The sequence below is a fragment of the Panthera onca genome, chromosome B1 (assembly GCF_046562875.1).
Source record: "Panthera onca isolate mPanOnc1 chromosome B1, mPanOnc1 haplotype 2, whole genome shotgun sequence".
NCBI classification, from domain to species: domain Eukaryota; kingdom Metazoa; phylum Chordata; class Mammalia; order Carnivora; family Felidae; genus Panthera; species Panthera onca.
In genome coordinates this window covers 129,298,009-129,320,551 of record NC_138342.1, presented here as the reverse complement: position 1 = coordinate 129,320,551, position 22,543 = coordinate 129,298,009, and the positions used below count along the sequence as shown (strand labels likewise).

Here is a 22,543-nt window from a genome sequence, read left to right as displayed (position 1 = left end):
GTAGAATTATCTACTCCTTTCTCCTGCCCCCACACTTTTTATTTTGAAGAAATTCAAACTTATGAAAAAGTTGAAAAAATAGTACAGTGCACATCCATCCTGCACCTAGATTGTTTTTCCCTCTGGATGAGTCATTTGAGAGTAGGTTGCAGACATCATGGCACTTTATCCATAAATACCTTAGCATCTCTCTCCTAAGGAGCAAAAACCTCCTCTTCTCTGCTCACTGAGAACTGATCACAACTAACAGCGATACAACACTATTCTCTAAAACACCGTTCATACTCAGGTTTCCACAGTTGCCTCAGCATTATCCTTTATTTTCTTCTCCCCAAGCCAGGATCCATTCAAAGATCACATACTGCAACTAGTTTTCTGTCTCTTTGGTATCATTTCCTTCCTTTTTCTTTCTCCTTTCCCTTCCCTTCTTTTAAAAGTCCAGGCCAAGTTCTTTTGTAATCTATTTTTAAAGCAAACATGATTAAGGAAATGGGGTGTTTTGCCCTATGAAGGCTTGGCTTTTTTCTTTTTCTTGTTAACCTCCATGATTTCATGGCTTGCCATGAAGCCTCTAAGGAGATGTATTCCTGTTGGGTGCATAAAATTAAAGATAGTTTTTTCTTCCTAAAAATGTACATCCTGATAGACTCCTCCAAAGGCTCGCTCCTCAGGACACTCATCAGGGACTGATGAACGCAGCAGGTACATGTGCCTGTAGGACTTTGCTTTTGGTATTCACAGGCCTTGTTCCACCAAATTCCCTATCCATCCCACTAGTGAATACCCAGCTAGCATTTTTTTTTTTCCTCTTCAAATTTTTATTTAAATTCTAGTTAGGTAACATACAGTGCAATATTGCTTTCAGGAGTAGAACTCTGGGGTTCATCACTTACATACAGCACCCAGTGCTCACCACAAGTGGCCTCCTTAGTACCCATCACCAGCTAGCCCATCTCCCACCCACGTGCCTCCGCCAACCCTCAGTTTGTTCTCTATCATTAAGAGTCTCTTATGGTTTGTTTCCTTCTCTCTTTTTTCCCCCTCCCATATGTTCATCTGCTTTGTTTGCGAAATCTTACGGTATTTGTCTTTCACTGATTTATTTCACATAGCATAATACACTGTCGCTCCATCCATGTCACTGCAAATGACAAGGTTTCATTCTTTTTGATGGCTGAGTAAAATTCCGTTGTGTATGTATACACATACCTATATATACCACTCCTTTACACACACACACACACACACACACACACACACACACACACCCCATATCTCCTTTATCCATTCATCAGTTGATGGATATTTGGGCTCTTTGTTTTCATAGTTAGGCTATTATTAATAATGCTGCCATAAACGTTGGGGTGCATGTACCCTGTATTTTTGTATCCTTTGGTAAATACCTAGTAGTGCCATTGCTGAATCATAGGGTACTTCTATTTTTAACCTTTTGAGGAACCTCCGTACTGTTTTCCAGAGTGGCTGCGCCAGTTTGCATTCCCACCAACAATGCAGAGGGTTCTCCTTTTTCCACATCCTCACCAACACTTACTGTTTCTTATGTTGTTAATTTTAGCCATTTGACAGGTGTGAGGTGATGTCTCATTGTGGTTTTGATTTGTATTTCCCTGATGATGAGTAATGTTGATCATCTTTTCAGGTGTCTGTTAGTTGTCTGGATGTCTTCTTTGGAAACATGTCTAGTCATGTCTTCTGCCCATTAATTGGATTATTTGTTTTTTGGGTGTTGAGTTTGCTAAGTTCTTTATAGATTTGGGATACTAACGCTTTATCTGATATGTCATTTGCAAATATCTTCTTCCATTCTGTAGTCTGCCTTTTAGTTTTGTTGATTGTTTCCTTTGCTGTACAGAAGCTTTTTATCTTGATGAGGTCCCAATTGTTCATGTTTGCTTTTGTTTTCCTTGCCACCGGAGACATGTCTAGTAAGAAGTTGCTACAGCTGAAGTTAAAGCGGTTTGCCACCTGTGTTCTCCTCTAGGATTTTGATGGTTTCCTGTCTCACATTTAGGTATTTCATCCATTTTGAGTTTATTTTTGTGTAAGAAAGTGGGCCAGGTTAATTCTTCTGCATGTCGCTGTCCGGCTTTCCCAACACCATTTGTTGAAGAGACTGTCTTTTTTCCATTGGATATTCCTTCTTGCTTTGTTGAAGATTAGTTGACCATATAGTTGTGGGTCCATGTCTGGGTTTTCTATTCTGTTCCATTGATCTGTGTGTCTGTTTTTGTACCAGTACCATACTGTCTTGATGAATACAGCTTGAAGTCTGGAATCCTGATGCCTCCAGCTTTGCTTTTCTTTTCCAGGGTTGCTTTGGTTATTTGGGGTCTTTTGTGGTTCCATACAGATTTTAGAATTAGCTTTGTGAAAAATGCTGGTAGTATTTTGATAGGAATTGTGTTAAATGTGTGAATTTCTTTGGGTAGTATAGACATTTTAACAATGTTTGTTCTTCCAATCCATGAGCATGGAATGTTTTTCCATTTCTTTGTGCCCTGTTCAGTTTCTTTCATAAGTGTTCAGTAGTATTCAGCCCATAGATCTTTCATTCAGCATACAGACCGTTGGTTAGGTTTATTCCTAGGTATCTTACAGGTTTTGGTACAGCTGCAAATGGGATCAATTCCTTGATTTATTTTTTCTGCCGCTTCATTATTGGTATATAGAAATGCAGCAGATTTCTGTACATTGATTTTATATCCTACAACTACTGAATTCATGTATTAGTTCTAACAGTTTTTTGGTGGGGTCTTTTGGGTTTCCTCAGAGTATCTTGTCTGTAAATAGTGAAAATCTGAGTTCTTCCTTGCTGATTTGTATGCCTTTTATTTCTTTTTGTTGTCTGATTGCTGAGTCTAATACTTCCAGTACTATGTTAGATAGTAATTAGTGAGAGTGGACATCTGTCTTGTTCATGACTGTAGAGGAAAAGTTCTGTTTTTCTGCTTTGAGGGTGATATTAGGTGTGGGTCTTTCATATATGGCCTTTATGATGTTGAGGTATGTTCCATCTATCCCTGCTTTGTTGATGGTTTTTATCAAGAATGAAGGCTGAAATGCCTTTCTAGAGTTTGGTTGGTTCAGGCCAGTTGTTTCATTTCTCAGCAAGTCAGATCTTTCACCATAATACTGTTCTTCTATACAAAGATGAAAGTAGATCTCATTCTGAATCATTAGAGCTTTTGACTTATGAAATTTCTTACCACTATCACTGATTACTCTTGAGATTTCAGTGATATGAAACAGTTTGTCATGCCACTAAATTTCTCCAGGTAGATAATCTTGTGAGTAAATTTTAGGATAGATTAGAAAAGACTCAGCAGTTTCGGTATGGGGTCAATCTAAAATGAATGGGTTTGTGTGTTTAGCCTTTTTGACATTAATATATTTATTCTTAAAAGTTATAAACAAGAGAAAGACAAATTTCAGAGTTAGTGGGGGGGGGGGGGAATCTTTCTCCAGTAAAGATTGTGGCCCCATCCCAAAGTTTTATTGAAAAAGAACAGTGATTTTTTTTCTTAAACATTATTCCTGTATCTACTTCATGCCTTTTTCATACATCTCTTCTCCCCAGCCTGTCTGCATTTCAAACATATTTACTGTCTCAGAAGACAGGAAGCCACAAATGTGTGGTGGACATCAATGAGATGACGGTAAAAATTGGCTCACTTAACTAATTTACAACTATTCAACTTGTTAGAAGGTAGCTCCTTTCATTTGAGAATGGGAGTTTTTTCCAGCCACAGGCATGCATGCAGTGTTATCTGGGAAAATTTTGGGTCACCATAAAACAGAGACAATGAAGTAATACAAGTTTCCTGAGGCATTAAGAAATATGGTCTCTGTTGCACTGGAGATAACACACTAATTATCACAAAAGGTGTTGGTTATCATTTAAGGGGGAAATAGCATGTTGACATAATACATAATTTCAGCATCTGTTGTGCCTTACTTTTGATTGTAAATCTAGAGTAATGGATCTATGGAGCTGTTTAGACCTTTTCTCGTTAGAATCTTTTGCCTCCTAGGAAAGCTTGCATATGAAAGATTCAAATGAGATGGGCATTCTGCCTTTAATAACACTTGAGTTCTGAAATCAGTATTTTCTAAATGTCTACCATGTGTTGAGTAATTTTGTTTAATTCACAGAACAACCCTGCAAAATTACTATTCTCTTAACAGATAAGGAAACTGAGGCTGAGGGAGGTTAGGTAATTTGTGTAAGGTCACACAGCTAGTAACAGTAGAGATTAGATTCAGATCTTTCTGACTCCATTTTGTCCCAGTTTGTCAATTAGTAAAAGTCTTCTCATAGATCAGTTTGACTGCAATGAGTAATGCCAAATTAATAACTGTTGGAAATGTTGTGGGAAAGAGACCAGTTTAATGTATATACCCAATCTTGCTTTTTACTGGCTGTCAGTCGCTCTTAAGCCTTCCTGTCTGATTTGGCTAAGTGGCCAAGCTTGAGACTCCACAAATGAACATATAGTAGCTAGGCCATTGGCCTCCAACCCCAAAGGGAAGTCCAAGCAAACCAGGCTGTGCCCTGTGAGAAGTTTTAACTAGGTTAGAGATGGGTCTAGAGTTGCCAAGGTTTTTTCTTCTTTTTCGTATGATCCACAGGTAAATGTCAGATCTTAGATGCCAGTGGTCTGTGGAAAAGCAAGAGAGATTGCTCCAGCTCTAAAGACCAAGCTGTTCTAGGCTAGCCATAGCTGGTGGTGACTGTGGGCACCAGGTCCCCCTTGCCAGGTGGGCAGAGGCTAGAGGAGGATGGAATCCCACCTGAGGAGATTGGGCCTTCTGGCACTTTGGACCAGCACAACATCCTTGCCTTTGATCTTGACCAGACGTCGGGAGTGGAATTGGTGCAAGAGGATAAAGAGGAACCTTGGAACTGAAGAACAGTCAAAACTGCCAAACCACACCCTTCTTTGGAACAAGAATTGTTTCCTGTGAAGTGCATATTTGATATTTTTTCCCTTTTGTGAAAGAGGGATTTAAACAAAAGAAAATATAGCATTCTCTTTCTCCTTTTCCCTAGGCAGTGCCCATGTTTAGGCATAAAGAACATATATTTATATGGGTATATCCTTATAAACAGTAATATCTGCATAAAGCTAGTAACTTCTGATGGTAAAATTTCACTTTAAAAAAATTAACTAACTGACCAGTTTTCACAAGCTTAATTTTCATAGCTCTCGTGAGTGTTTGTATTTGTTTTGGGTGATGATAAAAGAGCTCCATGGTGAGAAGGGATGTGGGGATGCAGAAATGGGGGAACAGTTTTCTCTACCATAAGGAAAATTTATCTGTGTAGTTTTTTTCTTTGAATATGAATTAGAGGGAGTTCATGTTTTGAAATAAATTTATGGTTAGCAGTAAGATAAAGGCCCATTTTACTGCCTTATTTTTACTTAATAAATCTTAATTACTTTCTATCCATAAATTAAAGCATTTACCATGCTGTATCTTAATCATCAGATTTGTCATATATAGCATTAATTTCACAGAATAATTGCCATTTGGGCTTTTTGTAAAACATCACCTTATAGTCTTCACTCCAAAAGAAGTGCTAACTAGAATTTCAGCGAGTACACGAGTCTTGTCATGTTACCTCCATTTTTATTTTTATTTTTTTAATTTTTTTTTAACCTTTATTTATTTTTGAGACAGAGAGAGACAGAGCATGAATGGGGGAGGGTCAGAGAGAGGGAGACACAGAATCTGAAACAGGCTCCGGGCTCTGAGCTGTCAGCACAGGGGCCCGATGCGGGGCTCGAACTCACGGACCGCGAGATCGTGACCTGAGCCGAAGTCGGCGCTCAACCGACTGAGGCACCCAGGCGCCCCTAACCTCCATTTTTAAAGGAGGCACTGATACCAGTTGGACTAACTTTGGGGATCACCAGTTAAGGATGAAGTAGGAAGGGGAGAGAAATGGTATGAATTACAGACTGTTATGAAAGGCAGTTTTATTTCTTTGAAGTGCATCACAAAATATTTCCTGGTATAGATCCCAGGGACTGACTTCACTGAATAGACTTATTTATAATTACTAGAATTCCAGGAAATTCTAGTGAATATTATATTGACTTAAGTGCGTTATATAATCTTCTTCATTCAGCTTATTTGCTTAGCAAATCCTTTCCTAATAGTTAGTATATAGACTTAGAGTTTGTTCCAGCCCAAGTTGAGTTATCACAGATGTTCCTTAGAAATTAGTAGCATTTCATGATTTTTTGGCTCCCAGTCTGTGAAAAAGGAGTCCACGAAATTTTCAGTTTTATGTTGATTGGATAGACGTGAGAGTGGCATCAAATATTAGCTATTATCAAAAGTCACAGAAGTGAATATAAAAATATGTGTATTTGCTGTGCAGTTGTGGCCCGTGTATCCCCATATCACACCTCACTGTTCCTCTGCTCTGCTGAGTATCACTGGGGAACTGCCCACACACACTTCTGTTTCTGGTGCCTCCGCTCAGCTGGAAAAAGACCAGAAGTGGGAGGAAAGGAGCCACAGGGTATTTCTCCTTCCCTAGCCTCCTCTGGCAACACCTCTGGTAGTGGCTGGGTCTCATCCCTGGCTCCACCTCCCAGGAGACAGGTCTGCTGTGTTTCTGGGGTCCTCTGGGTCCCCTGTGCCCCGGATCCAGTGATGCTGCTTCTCCCCACCCCCATCCCTCCATCAAGGGGTAGAAATGGCTTCCTGCTGTTGAGAGTCTCCTAAATTGCATTACGGTGCCCTCTGTGATGTCCCAGCTCTTTGTCATCTGTGTGATAAAGTCTCTTTTTTCAGGTGGTTCAGTTTTACATACTAAGGGTGGTTTCTATCTCTTGACACATATATTTTATAGAATAATTTTGCTTTTATTTCATTGCTTATAGTCTTTTGGATGTTGATAAAGGGAATGTTAAATTATTCATTACCTCGGTTAATGTTTAATCAGCTTGGTATTGCATTTAAGTGTGGGGGGGGAGCAAAGAGGAATAAGATAAAATGATTTGACTACCCTCAGGGAGCTCAGTCTGCTTGGAAGCTGGTGCTTTACCAGAGTGCATGGGTGCTGGAGAAGGAGTACCTAGACTGCAGTGGGGGCGGGACGTCCAAGGCTTGCCAGGTGCTGAGATCTTGTTCAAGTGGATGAGAATACAGGGCATTACCAGCAGAAGCAGCAGTCTGCACAAAGGGTGTCAAATACATGTTTGCATGAGAGTCTATGGGATTAGGGACAGCGGAAGAAGAGGAAGCTAGAAAGGTAGGGGTTAAATCATGAAGGACATAGGAGACTCCCCCAAAGACTTGCACTTTATCTTTACAGTGATGAGAAGTGGTGAAGAAGGTTTTTAAGCAGGGGCATTGCATGGACAGATTTCCTCTTTAGAAAGATTGCTTTTGAATGGGTGTGGAGGAGATGTTGAGGGCTGGAATGGAGGGAGACAAACTTGGCCAGGTGGTTTGTGCAGAAATCTCAGTTGGAGGGGATGATGCTTGAATAGAGGCCTGAATTAAACCAGAGGATTTGAGAGGAAGGCAGGGTGGTGGGGAGGGGTGAGTCAGGATATACTGAGAAGGTGGAATATGTGCAGCTTGGTGAATTGGGGCGGTTGGGGGGGAAGATGTGTTGGGAGTTGTTATTAAATGATGGTCCATTTTACTCAGAGATTAGGAAATGCTTGCTTAAAACTAGAAGACTGTTTCTCAAATTGGGGTCACAATGTGTCCTTGGAGGTCTGATGCATGTTTCTTCTACCTCTGCCTCTCTTATTTTCTGATTAAATAAAAGAGCCTCTTCACTTATTTTATAAATCATTTCGTGGGTACTTGTGTCTAAGGGTTTCGGAAACCTAGAAATAGAACATCCCCTGCTAAAGGTCCACTCATCACCAAATCTTCCACATGCCAGAGACTGTGTATTGTTTTGCAAATTGAAAAGAACACAGTGCTTGCTCTCTAGGAGTTCAACCTCTGAAAACAAACCTAGAGAGAAAAAAACTGCTAAGAAAAAGATGTTAGAAACGATACCTGCCTGAACTTATCTACAGCAGAGTTTGGTTTGAGTTGCTGCTCCAGAGTTACAGCCAGGTATTTGCAGTTTACATAGCTATCAGTACGCTTTATTCTTTGAAGATTCAAGGTAGAGTGTCGTAATTGAGAGCTGGAGTTCCGGGGGTCTTCCTGGCTCTGCCACTTATCATATGTGTCACCTTGGCCAAATTACTTTATCTCTAGAACCCCCTTCATTATCTGTAAGATGCCCTATGATTACTGAAAGGGTTAAATGGCTAACGTATGTGTTGTGCATGGCACACCTCCTGACACAATGCAGTGTGCAATAAATACTCACCGATGATCATTCCTGAAGCCAGAGCGAAGCCTCTTCTAAGACTCAGTTGAGACCGGTGTGCTGTGTGAGTTCCAAGGATTGTTACTTTCCTTCTGCATTAAAGCTATTGGGGCTAAACCTGAGATCCTTTGTAGTCACTTTATGTTAATTTTAAAGAAAATCCTGGGACATGCTTTCTTCGGGAGAAGTTAGCTCTTTGGATTTTCAAGTTACCTCTTTGATCCCATTATACATGATTGGTTTTTGCTTCAGGAAACTTCTAGAAACCAGTGTGAAGGCCTGGAGATTGAGACATCTGAAACCTTGCCTTGATATGCATCACCTCCATCCTCATTGGAGTTCAACACACATTAATTGAGCACCGCTATTTTTCAATTCCTTATTAGGCTCCAGGGATGCAAGGATGAACTGATAATTCCCATCCTCGTGAAAATTAGTCTAATGGAAATATATGTAAATAAGTTCAGTCCACTGTATTACTACCACAAATGGAAGTGTGTAGACGATCAAGAGGGGTACAAAGGGAAGAATAGTAAGGAGAGTTTCGCAGGTTTGGTGACATCTCAGTAGATTTTGAATGGAATGAGAAAAGGGAGAGTCCACAGGTCAGCATGGTTTGTATAGGTGATGGACCATATGGGGTGGTGGGGAGCGGAATGTGACGGGAGATGAAATTGAAGATGGGGGGTGGGAACTGGATCTTATAAAAGCTTAGCCTGTGGGCGTTGGGAGCCATTGAGTGATTTTAAGCAATGAAATGCTGTAGGATTTACATTTTTAGCGAGATCTTCCCAGTATAGCAGGTGAACTTGAGAAGGATGTTGGAGATGCTGGCACATTCATGTCCCCACTACAGATTCATTGAGGCCAGTGACAGAGTCCTATTTACCTTTGTATCTCTAAAATCTAGTACTTTATAGACACTTCAGAAGTTTCTCAGAATAAAGACAGCCCAAGTTGAATTTTCCAATTCTGCATCCCATTCTCGCAACATGCTGACCTGGACCTCCATCTGTCATAAGCAGCTTGACTAAGATCATAATAAATTCTTTTTTCTTGGCATTCTTTTAACTGGCACTCTCTATTTACTAGCCCCTCTTTGCAGCTATAGTGTGGAGATGATTGATGCTTATAATTCTGACCCTGAAGTACTTCAAGTCTTCTAAATCATCAAAAAAAGATTAAAGTATATTCAATATTGCTGTAATGTTTATGTGTTTTCCCGCATTCTTATTCTTTGGAAATTGATGGTTTCTCAAATGCCTGCATCCTCTTGTGCACACAGGCACAGTGGGAGTCTGTGATCACCCACAACCCCTCACTCCCTCGCAGGGCCAGGTACAGGGAGTTTGTTAGCAATGCACATGCAGAAATGAGCAAGCAAAACAAAGCTGGGTTCTCTTCATGTCTAGAAGGAGGAAGCAGGTTGGCCCCCCGAGGGGCAGACCCGACAGAGATGAGAGAGAAAACAGTGGGAATAATAAAGCAAGAACTGGTACGGATTAGCAAGACAGGCAGTTTACAGCAAGCCCCCACTACGGTAGAGCCCAGGAGGAGCAGGGCTCCGGGCTGGGACACGAGCTTCACATTCTTGTGTGCCTTGACCCAAATCATCAGGCTGGGATTTGGCAGTGTTCTCTGCCAGCTATATTTGTATTGCAGTAACAACTGTTCAGTAAAATACCAAACATTAACAAGTGAAAACATCAATAATTAGAGAGCATCCTGTTCCCCGCCCCCCCCCCCACATCTCTTCATGAAAACCATTATTACTGCAGAGCTAACAATATTACTTGCCCCAGAATGAAGAAATCCAAATAGAAGTCCATTTTGTAACCTGGTTTCTGAAGAAAATGCATATAATGATGTTACTAGGAGGGAGATTCACTGTTTGAGTTCTCTTTTGGGGGTGGTATATTGCAGTGAGTAGAGACGCCTCTTACCTTTCTGTTGTACAGATTTGTCTTCAAAATCTGTGTTTGATCAAGTTCTGCCTGTGCTGGAGTGCCCCACTCATTATTCCAGCCTGGAGAGCCGGTCCCTAAACCACAGGGATTCTGTTTGTCACTCACTAGGCAAGGGCTTGTGTGGACCTTAGAGCTGACTTGACCATTTGCCAACTCAGTGATTTGGGTGACTCTCTTAGGATCTCTGGGTCTTAGTTTTTTCTTTACTGAAATAAAATAATACAAATTCCTTCTTTACAGGGTTGCTGTGAAGCTGAAATAAAATGGTGGATGTGGAAAGCCCTATATAAATAAAAGTATACTAAATATACTAATGAACATCATAAATATTCTAATAAAGAGTAGAAGTATGTTTCATTAGCAAGTACAAAAATTTTTCATCTTCAAAAATTTTCCCGAAGCAGAGTGGGGAAATGAACTAACTAGATAGGGATTTCTTACTATGGAGTAGATGTTCTGTCTGTTACTTTATGCATTCTGCAAGGTAGGTATTAAACCCTTATTTCAGAGATGAGGAAACTAAGTCTTCACACACTTATACATAGCAGAAGTGGGGTTTGGACCTGCTTACTCCAGAACTTAATGCTTTCACCTTGTCTCTAGTTGCCGGTCTTATTCCTTACCCCCCATCCCCACCCCCCGAAGTTCTTTAAAAAGCTGTTCGTGTCCTTTTGGGCTGGGAAGTTTGCTAGCCATTTCTTGGTCGTTCACTCCTGAAAGTGGGATAGGGTGGGATCTAGAAGGAACCTGTGAGGTACGACAGCCCCTGGAAGGACCAGAGAGGCTCAGGAAGAGTCGGGGTGCAGGGCACACTCGGTCTGTACCTCTAGTGAGTCCACCAGGCCTGGACTGAAACTGAGGAGGCAGGCATGCTCCATTTCCCAGCCCTTGAGGAAATGGCTGTGGCCGTTTTTCCAGAAGATTTTTCCCGGAGTTCCCAGAAGTTTGTTCTTCCTCTGGCGAAGTGTTTTCCAACCTCGCTGAGGTGGCTTGGTGAGCTGCTTCTTGGCTCCTCCTCTTAGGAATCAGTGCCTCTCCTGTATTCTGACCAATTCCTTGCTCTGTTTTAGGATTAAGTTTATTCCGTGTAACCCTGCTGGGCTTTTCTGGGTCCCTCCCTGTTAACTTTGATGTGGCAGTTCCTGAAGCTCCCCGTGGAACCCACCACTGCATGCATTTTCTTTTTTATATAAAGTTTTCCCGGTTCCAGAGGATCAGAGCCTACTTGCGAACTGGAGCTGCCCACACAGAGAACCAGAGATAATGCCTGTTGAAGGGCCAGATTGAATATTCAGGGAGGATGTCAGTGTGTGGGAGAAGCATTTGTTCAGACTGGATCTGAGAGATGCTGTGCGTCGTGTCTCCATAGGTTCTCAACAGGAGATGCGTCGAAGCGGCGGTGATGACAGGCCTGGCACTGAACTGCCACATAAACAAGAAGTCCTTGTTTGACAGGAAGCACTACTTCTATGCAGACCTCCCTGTAAGTACGCTTGGCGGCCCGCCCTGTGTACGGCCTCAGAGCTGGGGGGCTTGACGCGAGGGAGGGGGGCCGCGCCTCTCATGTTTTCAGTCAGAGCTCTGTCCGTGTCAGCGGGAGGTTCTGCCTGGCCCTGATGAAGGCAGGTGCCCCCCGATGTTTACTAGATTGGATGCAGTTGTCCTGATTGCTGACTCCTTGCTTAGCCTCATGCTTCTGCCGGCTCCCTCGTAATTGAACGGGGAGTAGAAGCCAGCGTTCTCGGGCTCAGCCCAGCCGCGGTGTTTGGCGCTAATTGCCTGTTAGGTCAAATCTAACTCTGTGGCTGATGCAACAGTAAATGTATACTGTAGCTTTGCAGATGGAGTGATAGCTTCCCTCTTTGAAGTTGAAGTTACCAGTAATAGGACTGTCTCCTCCAGGGACGTTTCTGTCATCTCACGAGGAGCACATAAGTGGACAATAGTAAGCGGAAACATGAACCAGAAGCCTCGACTAACGACAGTAATTGTCTGTGCAGTAAACCCAATATTAACCTGCTTTTTCCTTAAAATTATAGTTTCTTCTTTAGGAGAAGCCAGGGTGAAGTAGAGCCAGTTTTTCATAATGTTGAACTGAACCGAAACTGTAACGTTGAGTGGGTTTCCCAAAATAGTATTTCATTTGATCTGAGCCTCTGATTAGTAAGTATGCCCTTTCTTCAGATTTAGAAAAACGATAGCGAAGATACTGCTTCCCGTTATTCTCCTTGAACTGAAGATGAGGGTGAGCTGGTTGTTAGTGGGTGAGGGTGCAAGTGCAATTAAATACAAAATGCGACTGGAACCTTATTTCTCCAATTGCTTGCTTGCTGCTTTCCCCTCTGGCTGCCACCCGTTAGCAAATTCTGTCACTTGGTAGGATGAAGGGAATGAAACTGCATTTTTTTCCATCTTTTGAGAGTGCTAATCAGTTCGGTTAAGGTGGGAGACTTAGCATGCAACTAAAATGAGATGTTTTAATTATCTGTGGCTTTCTGTTCTTTCTGGCCCAGGTGGCTCAGATAACCAGAGTTAGTCTTGCCAAATTTTACATGGAACATACTTCTGTAAAACGTCTTTGTTGTTTATCTGAATAAACAGTTCATTCAAATCCAAATATGACTGAGCATCCTGTATTTTATTCAACAACCCTATTCAGAGTTTAATTTTTATACATTGTGACTTGCTATTTCAGCACAGAGTTGACCCAGTGCAGTGGTTCTCAAAGGGCGGTCCCCGTGCCACTAGGATCAGCATCTCCTGGGGACTTGGTAGAAATATAAATCTCAGGTGCTGCCCCAGAGCTGCAGAATGAGAAACTCTTCGGGTGGGGCCAGTCTGTTTCGACCAGCCTGCCAGAGGACTCCTGATGCAGAGGAAGTGTGAAAAATGCCAGCCTGGTGGCTAAGAGCAGAGTATGGAGCCAGACCATCCGGTGTTCAAATCCTGACGTGGATACTTACTAGCCCTGTGGCTTAGGACAAGGCCCTTAACTCCTTCCCTGCTCCGTATCTCCCTCATAGGGTTGTCGTGAGGATTAAATGGTGTGAAGAACTCAGAACAGTGTCTGGGACCCCATAAGCACTGCGGGGGCTTCAGCTGCTACTCTCTGTTCTCCAGTTCTCCATATCAACCTCCTGTCTCTTTAATGTGTGCTGATGCATGTGTGTGTTTGGAAGTCCTTCCACCTCTACTTAGAAGGAGCTGAGGGAATCCTTGCAACATCCATCAGTATTTTAGTACTACATGTTTTCTTAGCCGAGTGTGAGTGTCACAGCATTTTCTAGCGAGGGAAATGGGAAGTTGGGTCATGAAGGGCAGCTGGCATGATTGGTTCCCTTAAAGAGCAGGAACAAAACAAGCGTAAAGGCACTAGCAACTGCTGTCTCCCGCGCTGAGAGTAGATGGCAAAATGCTTAGCCAGCACTTCCTAATAAGGAGGGTCTGTCAAGAGCCCAGTAATCAGATGCAGGGTTTAGGCTAATGAGCTAAGTGGAAACAATAAATTCTTCTCTTAGAGGCCTCTGACAATGAGATTATTGTTATTCCCCAATTTGTAGGGAAGATGGGATTCGTGTTTATTGCATCATGATTGGGGGTTGGGGGAGGTTCAGGGAAGGTAAGGGAGGGGGAAAAGCCAGAAGAGGCCAGGTTAAATTACAGCTAAATTGCATAAACTAATTTTCTTCTCCTTTTCCTTTTTTCTTCTGTTGTGTTTTTAAGTAAACCTCTAGTCTTAGTGACATAAAAAGAAATAGTGAACTGGACTCCCGCTCACATTAATGGCCTAATCACTGTGTAACTCATGTTGTGTGCAGGCAGGCTACCAAATTACTCAGCAGAGACTCCCGATTGCTGTGAATGGGAGCCTGGCATACAGTGTCTGTGTGGGGAAGAAATGGAGGCAGGTGATCACCAAGACCGTGAGGATCAAGCAGATCCAGCTGGAGCAAGACAGTGGCAAAAGCCTCCACGATGAGCTGCGGTCTCAGACACTCATCGATTTGAACAGGGCAGGTAGGCTTGGAGATTTTCTCTTGCCTTTCCTTCCAGCCAACCCTCTTCCCCCCTAGAGTTTTCCCAAATCAGTTGAGGAAATAGGCCCAAGAGTTTCACAGATCCAGATCAAATATCAGCGTTGGTATTGGCACAACTGACTCGAGAACTCAGCCTGAACTGTGATTACCATTGGGCTTGCTAATAACCCACCAATAACTGTGATTATCGTCAGGCTGCTAATAACCTATCCCTAAAATGTGATAAATGTAGCCACCTCGTCACCGACCCCGCAGCTCGATCTCTCAAGCAGACACTGAAAGAACCAAAGTTAAAAATCAAAATTTGAAGGGGAGGAGAAACCATTCAAAGGCTAGAACGCGTGTTGAGAGTCCATCAGTGATGCAGGGTTTTCCTGAGACTTCAGCCTGATTTATCTGGAGGTCAGGTTGGAGAGCTGCGGTCAGGCTGACCCTGCCTCTCTTTGGTAGGAGTTGGCCTTCTGGAAGTGGTGCTGGAGCCGGACATGTCCTGTGGAGAAGAGGCAGCAACAGCCGTCAGAGAGCTGCAGCTGATACTTCAAGCACTGGGGACCAGCCAGGCAAATATGGCAGGTAGAAGCCACAGAGGAGCTGTCGGTCGTGTCCCTCCTTCTTGATCTTTTTCCGCTTCCCAGGTGTCTTCTCACTGGAGTGTTTTCTGCATCAGCTGCAATGGGATTGTTTACGTGTTTTGTCAGCCTTTAGACCTCTGGGGTTTTTTTCCTTAGAGTTTTCCTTGGATTCCTTAATGAGCCCCTAGTCAAAACTAAACACACCAACAGCAACGGCACCAAGGCACTGAGCCCAAGAATATGAGATTAGGAGTTGTTAAAAAAAAAAAAAAAAAAAAATTCAGCTGAGTAAATTTGAAGATGAGACTGGCTTTATTTAAAGATTCATGAATCAGGCAGCGTCTCATCTAGCTAATAGGAAGTAGCTCCAAGGAGTTGTACAAAATGGAAGACTTTTATAGAGAGAAAGGAGTGATAAAGGAAGTTTTGCAGAGAGCGGATTGTTTCAGGTAAGGTCACCTTTCCTTGGGGGGGCGGGGTCTGTCATGCAGATTACCTCTCTGGTGTTGATCAGGAACTTCCAGGTCAACTGGATAAAAGGTCACGGTCCTGGGAGAGGCTGAAACCGCACTTAAGTTTTGGTTTGCTATACTGGGGGTGAGCGACTTTTCTTTCTTTCTTTCTTTCTTCCTTTCTTTCTTTCTTTCTTTCTTTCACAAAGGACTAGATGCGACTAGATGCTTTCTTCTGGCTTCTTCTGTCCAAATGTTGTTTTGCACCAAAATTAGGGTCAGTGAAATAGTGTGTTTGAACAGTTTTATCTTTCTCAGAAGACATTATATTTTCCAGAATAGCTCTTAGTTTGTGAGTCTGTGCAGGTAGCACTTAGTTGCTACTTGATGATTTTTATTTGTGTCTTTCATTTTGTAGAATTTTCATCCAACTACAGCTGGAGCCTAATTACATCAAGTATAAGGCAAAGTTATGATTTCAAAATATTTGAAGTTTGGGATAATATCAAGTTCATTAGAAATGTAGTAGGAAATCAAACAAAAGAAACACCTGTGCCATTGGGACCAAGCAAAATGTATGTTTTAAGTGTTTGCAAATTGGATATAAAGATTACAAGTTTGGGGGGCACCTGGGTGGCTCAGTCAGTTAAGCGTCTGTCTCTTGATTTCAGCTCAGGTCATGATTGCAGGGTTGTGAAGTCCAGCCTAGCATCAGGCCCTGGGCTGGGCGTGGAACCTGCTTAAAATTCTCCCTCCACCTCTCCCCCTGCCCCTCCCCACCTCACTGTCTGTCTGTCTGTCTCTCTCTCTCTCAAAAAAAATAAATAAAGATTACAAATTTTGGTCAAACTCAATTTCTTAATGGTTCCTCTCATGGCCCCTTCCTAGCACTCCTTTTTTTTTTTTTTTTTTTAAACTTTATTTATTTATTTTGAAAGAGAGGGAGAGAGATAATGCATGCAAGCTGGGGGAAGGCAGAGAGAAAAGGAGAGTGAATCCCAAGCAGACTTCGTGCTGTGCTGTCAGCATGGAGACTGATGTGGAGCTCAAACTCACACACTGTGAGATCATGACCTGAGCCGAAATCAAGAGTGGGATGCTGGATCAGCTGAACCGCCCAGGTGCTCCTCCTGCCCTTAAGTCACCAAAAGCTAGCCTCGCCCATGATTGCCCTCTATTTTCTGCTCCCAGGGGCTTTAAACAAAACTCTTGCCACTCAGCATTCCTTGAGTAGAGAAAGGCAGGAGTGGAGAAAAGATACAGATTCTGCATATACAGTTGTTAATTCATAGTTCAGTAGTGTATTAGAGTACTCCAGCGAGACAGAACCAATAGGATGTGTGTATATGTGCACGTGAATGTCATATGTATGTATGTTTATAAATGAAGAGATTTATTCTAAGGAACTGGCTGATGTGATTATGGAGGCCCAGCAGTCCCATGATCTGTAGTCAGCAGGCTGCAGGAGGGCTGGTAGTATAGTTCCAGACCAAGTCTGAAGGCCCGAGAACCAGGAGAGCCGGTGGTGGAAGTTCCAGTGTGAGGCTGAATCCAAAGGCTGGAGGAGACCAGTACCCCGGCTCCACGACAGTCAGGCAGAGAGAGCAAGTTGCCCCCTCCTCTACCTTTTGTTCTCCTCAGGCCTCCAGCAGATTGAATGAGGCCTACCCACAATGGCAAAGGCAGTCTGCTTTATTCAGTCTACCAATTCAAATGTTCTCTCCTCCAGAAGCAGCTCACAGACACACCCAGAATACCGTTTAACCAAATATCTGGGCACTTCGTGACTCTGTCAAGTTGACCCATAAAATTAACCATCAGAAAGTGGTCACAGTGGATGCCAGTAAATACCATTTGAGGATGATGATTCATCTCCTTGTTGGTTTATAATACTATTTACCAACCTTTTGATGTCCCACATTATATTTGTGTGTTACAAAAGGACTTCTGAAATTGTAACGCCACATTTGTCACAGAGAACATGTTACAAGCAAAAAACTGTAACATTGGAGCCCCATACAAGTTGAATTTGAAGACAGAACTTGCCTATTTAGTATCTACTTTAAGCTAAACACTGGAAAAACACAGCTACATGAGTCTGCCTACAACTTGGCTTTATAGAAGCGAGGCTCTGTTGTAGGGTAAGAGAACTCTCCATTTCAGATTTATGGTTCACGCTGCTTTTTTACCCACAGAACATAAATGAAATATGGGCAGGTTGGATGGTTATCCATTTATGCACTAAGTGTTGATTCTCTATCACCTAAAAAAATTTTATTATTCCATTCTTCCTCAAAATAACTGTGATTCCTAGCAAACCTATGGAATAATAAACGGACCACCTGTTAGCTGAGAAATAGTCCCATCTGGGTCCTTGCCAAGAGATAAACCATAACGGCAAGAACTCATCAGTCGGTGACAGCTGAGAGGGTTCATTAAATCTCATTTGTTGTGACACTGTTTGTTGCTTTTAAATACAAATCCAGCAGCTTTGCCCCTAGCACAGCAGCAGAGCGGCTGCGGCTGTTCTGAGTGCTATGGGGAGGGAAGGTCCGCATAGAGTCTGCAGGGGTCCAGCTTTTTGTGCTGTTAGTTTTTTTTTTTTTTTTTTTTTTTTTTTTTTTTTTTTTTTAATTTTTTTTTAACGTTTATTTATTTTTGAGACAGAGTGAGACAGAGCATGAACGGGGGAGGGGCAGAGAGAGAGGGAGACACAGAATCAGAAGCAGGCTCCAGGCTCTGAGCCATCAGCCCAGAGCCCGACGCGGGGCTCGAACTCACGGACCGTGAGATCGTGACCTGGGCCGAAGTCGGACGTCTAACCGACTGAGCCACCCAGGCGCCCCTGTGCTGTTAGTATTTTATCAGCCCCAACCCCTTTGATCCTTCTTCTGCCCCACCACCGTAGGACCACTATGCTGGCATTGGAGACTGCAGTCTGAGAACTGAGGACCACCCTAGAAGGGACCAGTGGACCCCCAGGGTGCTTTTGGAATGAAGCTTCAGTTGCTCGGACTGTGATTCAGTGAGTTCCTGATAGTTTTGCTAATGAGCATGGGTCAGCTCAGCCTGGGTTCCTGAAGTCATTTCCTTCTCAGTGGACATTTGCCACTGTTGAGATCCTTAAAGCCATCTGTAGAGTTGAGTGTGCACTGAAGTAGACATTTGACATGGTTTCGGTGATAATGTCTGCCATTTTGAACGGCTAGCCTGTGCTCATCAGCTCACCAAGCATTTTTAAAAATTACCATCTCATTTAAACTTTACGGCATTCCTGAGAGATAGGTGCTGTCACGCCTGTTGTATAGGTGAAGAGGCTGAGGTTTAGAGAGGTCGTGGTATTTGCCCAAGGCTCACAAGAAGTGACTGAGCTGGGATTTGAGCCCAGGTGTGTCTGAGCCCAGGAGCCCTTTCTCTAAACCCCGCATCGCACTGCGTCCTAGAGGCAGCCGCGACAGTGTCACAGCCATAAATGACACCTTAGAGAGGCAGGATGGCAGAGCGTGGGTGCTGAGGATGCTAAGGTCCCAGCCCTGGGTTGGGGCCCTGTCCTGCCTCTGGTGGCCGAAAGAACCTGGGCAAGGGGTTTTGATTTCTCTGAGCCTCACTTTCCACATTTATGAAGCGAGTCCCCAGATACTTGTGTATGGAAAGGGAAAGGTCATCACATAGGGCTGGGCAGCTGGGTGTGGTGTCACTGCGCACTGAGACATGGAAGACGGGGAGAAAATCTGGAATTCCATCTTGGGTATGTGAAGTTTGAGATGCCCAAAGGGTGTCTAAGCGGCTTCATCTAAAGCTGCATCGTAGGAAATGAATGTGATAAAGTGTATAAAACTTCTCACAAGCGCTGACAAGTAGCATGTGCTCGGTAAACGTTAGGTGCTTTTATTAATGATAGTAAGTGCTGTTGCTTTTACAGAACCACCACTCACTTTGGGTACATAAGCTTTGTGAAATATGTTCAATAAAATTTGGTCAGTGTGTGTGTGTGTGTGTGTGTGTGTGTGTGTGTGTGTGACAACTTGTTATTTAAGTCCTGGAGAGCATCCAGTGATCAGAATGAGATAGCTTAACAGACCTCTCTAAATCCTCAGGCCCCTGCTGTTTACAGAAACAGTTTTCTGTCCTGATGGTATATTTCTGATGTGTGAATGTGTTCTTAGAAAAAAAATATGTAACTGCACCATATCACTGTGCTCAGTGGTATCGTTTTTTTAGTTTTGCTGTTACAAATCTCTGTTTCTGGAGGGCACAAATCGAGCTTGATAACGCTCTCATGATGTGTGAATGAAGGCCCCTCACTCAGTGCTGCAGAATGCATTGAGGTAAACCTGACTGGTAAGGCTTTTGTGCACTGGAGGCAATTTAACTTAATTTGTTTAAAAGGTATTTTGTCTTCACTGGATAGAATGTCTTTTGTTAATGCTTGATACTATATTTGAATCCAGGCTAGTGGACTCTCTTTCAACACTGCAGGATACTAAATGATTCCTCTCAGACATTTATGTAGCATGGCCTTCGCCGGGAGAGACTGAAATTCATGCTCTTGTTCCTTATCCAAGTTAAAATTCTAAATTGCAAAAGATGGTGCCATTTTTAAAAGCGGATGAAGTCCCACTCAGGGTTCCCTGAGTTCAAAAAAAAAGTTGTTTCCCAAGAAGTGAGATTTGGTTGAGCACAGCTCAGCATACTTTAGAAGTTTTCCTCTGAGCTGAATAGGCCTTTCAGATGATTCCAGCTGTAGATCAGTCCTATTCAGACAGAAGTTGAGAACTTATCAGGAGCTTCTTGTGAGACAGTAACCAGTCTGCTTACTCATTGCTCAGGAAAATACCAGAGTTCTGGCTTCTCCAACAAGGTATTAATTTATTGAACAGTTACTTTCTGCCAGATCCAGCTCTAGATTCTGAATATGGCAGTGAAAAAGACAATGGCATCAAATAAGACTGAAAAGAGTAGACAAGGGATAGATTACCAATAATGAGAAGAAATTTGGACTTCATCCCAAATGCAGTGGGAAGTCATTGAAGGGCTTTTAAGTAAGGGAATGACAGAGTCTGAAGAACGTTGTAGAAAACCACTCTGGCTGCTGTGTTGAAAGTGGATTTCAGATGAGTAGGAGTAGAAGCAAAGAGACCAGGAAAGAAGCTCTTATAGTAGACCAGATGAAAGATGATGCTGTTTTGGACAGGGTGGCGTCAGGAAAGATGGAGAGATCAAGCTGAGTAGATTCAAGGTGGATTTTACAAATAATGGGATTTGTTAACAGGCTGGTGTGGAAATCAAGGGGCAGGAAGAAATCAAGGATGCCTTCAAAGAAGCTTGAGGAGCTAGGTGGTGCTGTTGGCTGAAACTGGGAAGATGAAGATGAGCATATTTGTGGAGGGGAAATCGGGATTTAGTTCTGGAAAGTGAAATATCTGTGAGATCTCCAAGTGGAAGTGTCAGGTGGAGGTAAGGGTGGGGCTCAGAGTAGAGGTCTCTGGGCAGAAGAGAGAAATTTAGGACTTAGCAGCACATTGGTGGTATTTATAACTATATACCCCTCCAGAGAGAGTGCAAGAAGAGGGTCCTGAATTAGATGGGGGAAGAAAATACCAGCAGACGAAATCCAAGTAGAGTGTCCAGAGAGGTAGGAGGGAAGCGAAGAGCATATAAGGTCATGGCAGCTGAGAGAGGAAGGTAGTTGAAGAAGGAAGGATTAGTCGGTATGTTGCATGCTTCTGGAGTGTCCAGCAAGGGGAGACAGAACAGGTCCTGTGTCCACTGCATTTGGCAGCCAGGAGGTTGCTGGTGACTTTAGCGAGGAATTTTCAGACAGGCGGGGACAGAAGTCAGACTGAAGAAGGTTTAGGAGTGAACAGGAGGTGAGATGGTAGAGACAAGATGTGCAACAAGCAAGCAAAACCTGTGGGAGAGGATTTGCTGGAAAGGAAAGCAGAGAGCCAGCTCAGTAACTGATGGAAAGCAAATGGGGTTCAAGGGACTAGGGTTTGTGCTTTGTTTGGTTTGTTTTTGTTTTCCGGGAGAGAGACTTTCCGCGTGTGTCTCTACTAGAAGTACTGCCGAGAAAGCAAGGGGGTTGACTGATGTGGGAGAGAGGAGGCACCTGAAAGAATGATGTTCTTGGGAAGGAGGGTGGGTGAGGATTTGAAATCCAGGGACAGTCCTGAAGAGACTTCCATTTCGGTCCTAAGGACAAGATTAATTCAAAACAGACTGCAGTCATGTGCTAAGTTCTATGGTATTGACCGTGTATATTCTAATAATTCAGAGGAGCCACCAGCGGAGGCAAGCTTATTGATGAGAGCTTCTAGGAGGAGAAGTGGTAACACTTAAGTGGGATCTTGGGGGATGAGCAGAGGCTGAAGAAGGGACAGTAATAGTGATAAAGAGGACGTGCAGGAGCCAGTGGAGTGGGCAGGGTCTCCTATACAGAAAGCTTCCCTGACTGGAGGAAAGCGTTCTCATGGTCTGAGTAGCAGAGAAAATGTGGGTCGCGTCAGCCAAGACTGGATGACGGCTCTTCAGTACCAAGCAGAGGAGACAAGATGGTCCAGCAGGAGCTGGCCCTGCACATGAGCAAGCAGAGAAAATGATGAAAGCCACATCATAGCAGGATGAAAGTCATAGCCACATTGTGGGTGACTGGACAAGGAGGGGTTGCTGAACTACAAGTCGGGATGTGATTCTGAAACCCGGTCTAAAGTTCCGAGCCCTCCGGCGAGGGTGGCCGCAGTGGAAATAGAGAGGAAGTGACAGATGTGAGGGGGGTTGGGAGAGAAGAACTGACAAGATCTAGTTGTCAGTTTGGACGTAACAGGAAAAGAAAACAGAGGCAGCGTAGATGACTTCAGGTTTCCTAGACCACGAGTCTAATGTCAGGAATAGTTGGGACTTCTTGACGTTCAAGGAGGCACAAATTGTCCAAAATGTTGAGAAGTCCGTGCTAGAGACGTAGATTAATTTCTGAGCTGAAAGCACCTTTTTCCCTGACGGTCAGCATGGGTGGCACTTGGGGTCACAGAGTGGGGGAGCTCATCCTTTGTTCTGGGGGAACAAGTGGAGAGAGTAGGGCAGGCAGTGGGTGGCCAGTGGTCTCAAGCTTGCAGGAGGTTGAGCCCCATCAGCATTT

General features: G+C 43.3%; 1 protein-coding gene across 2 annotated transcripts in view; it reads left to right on the top strand.

The window, feature by feature from the left end:
* Window positions 1-22,543, top strand: part of GATB (glutamyl-tRNA amidotransferase subunit B) — an 84,417-nt gene that overhangs the window by 20,351 nt on the left and 41,523 nt on the right. For both annotated transcript variants that reach the window (XM_060654007.3, XM_060654011.3), the window contains exons 3-5: window positions 11,714-11,827; window positions 14,163-14,361; window positions 14,832-14,954. In XM_060654007.3, coding sequence (XP_060509990.2) covers window positions 11,714-11,827; window positions 14,163-14,361; window positions 14,832-14,954 — 436 coding nt within the window. The remainder of the gene's footprint in view (window positions 1-11,713; window positions 11,828-14,162; window positions 14,362-14,831; window positions 14,955-22,543) is intronic.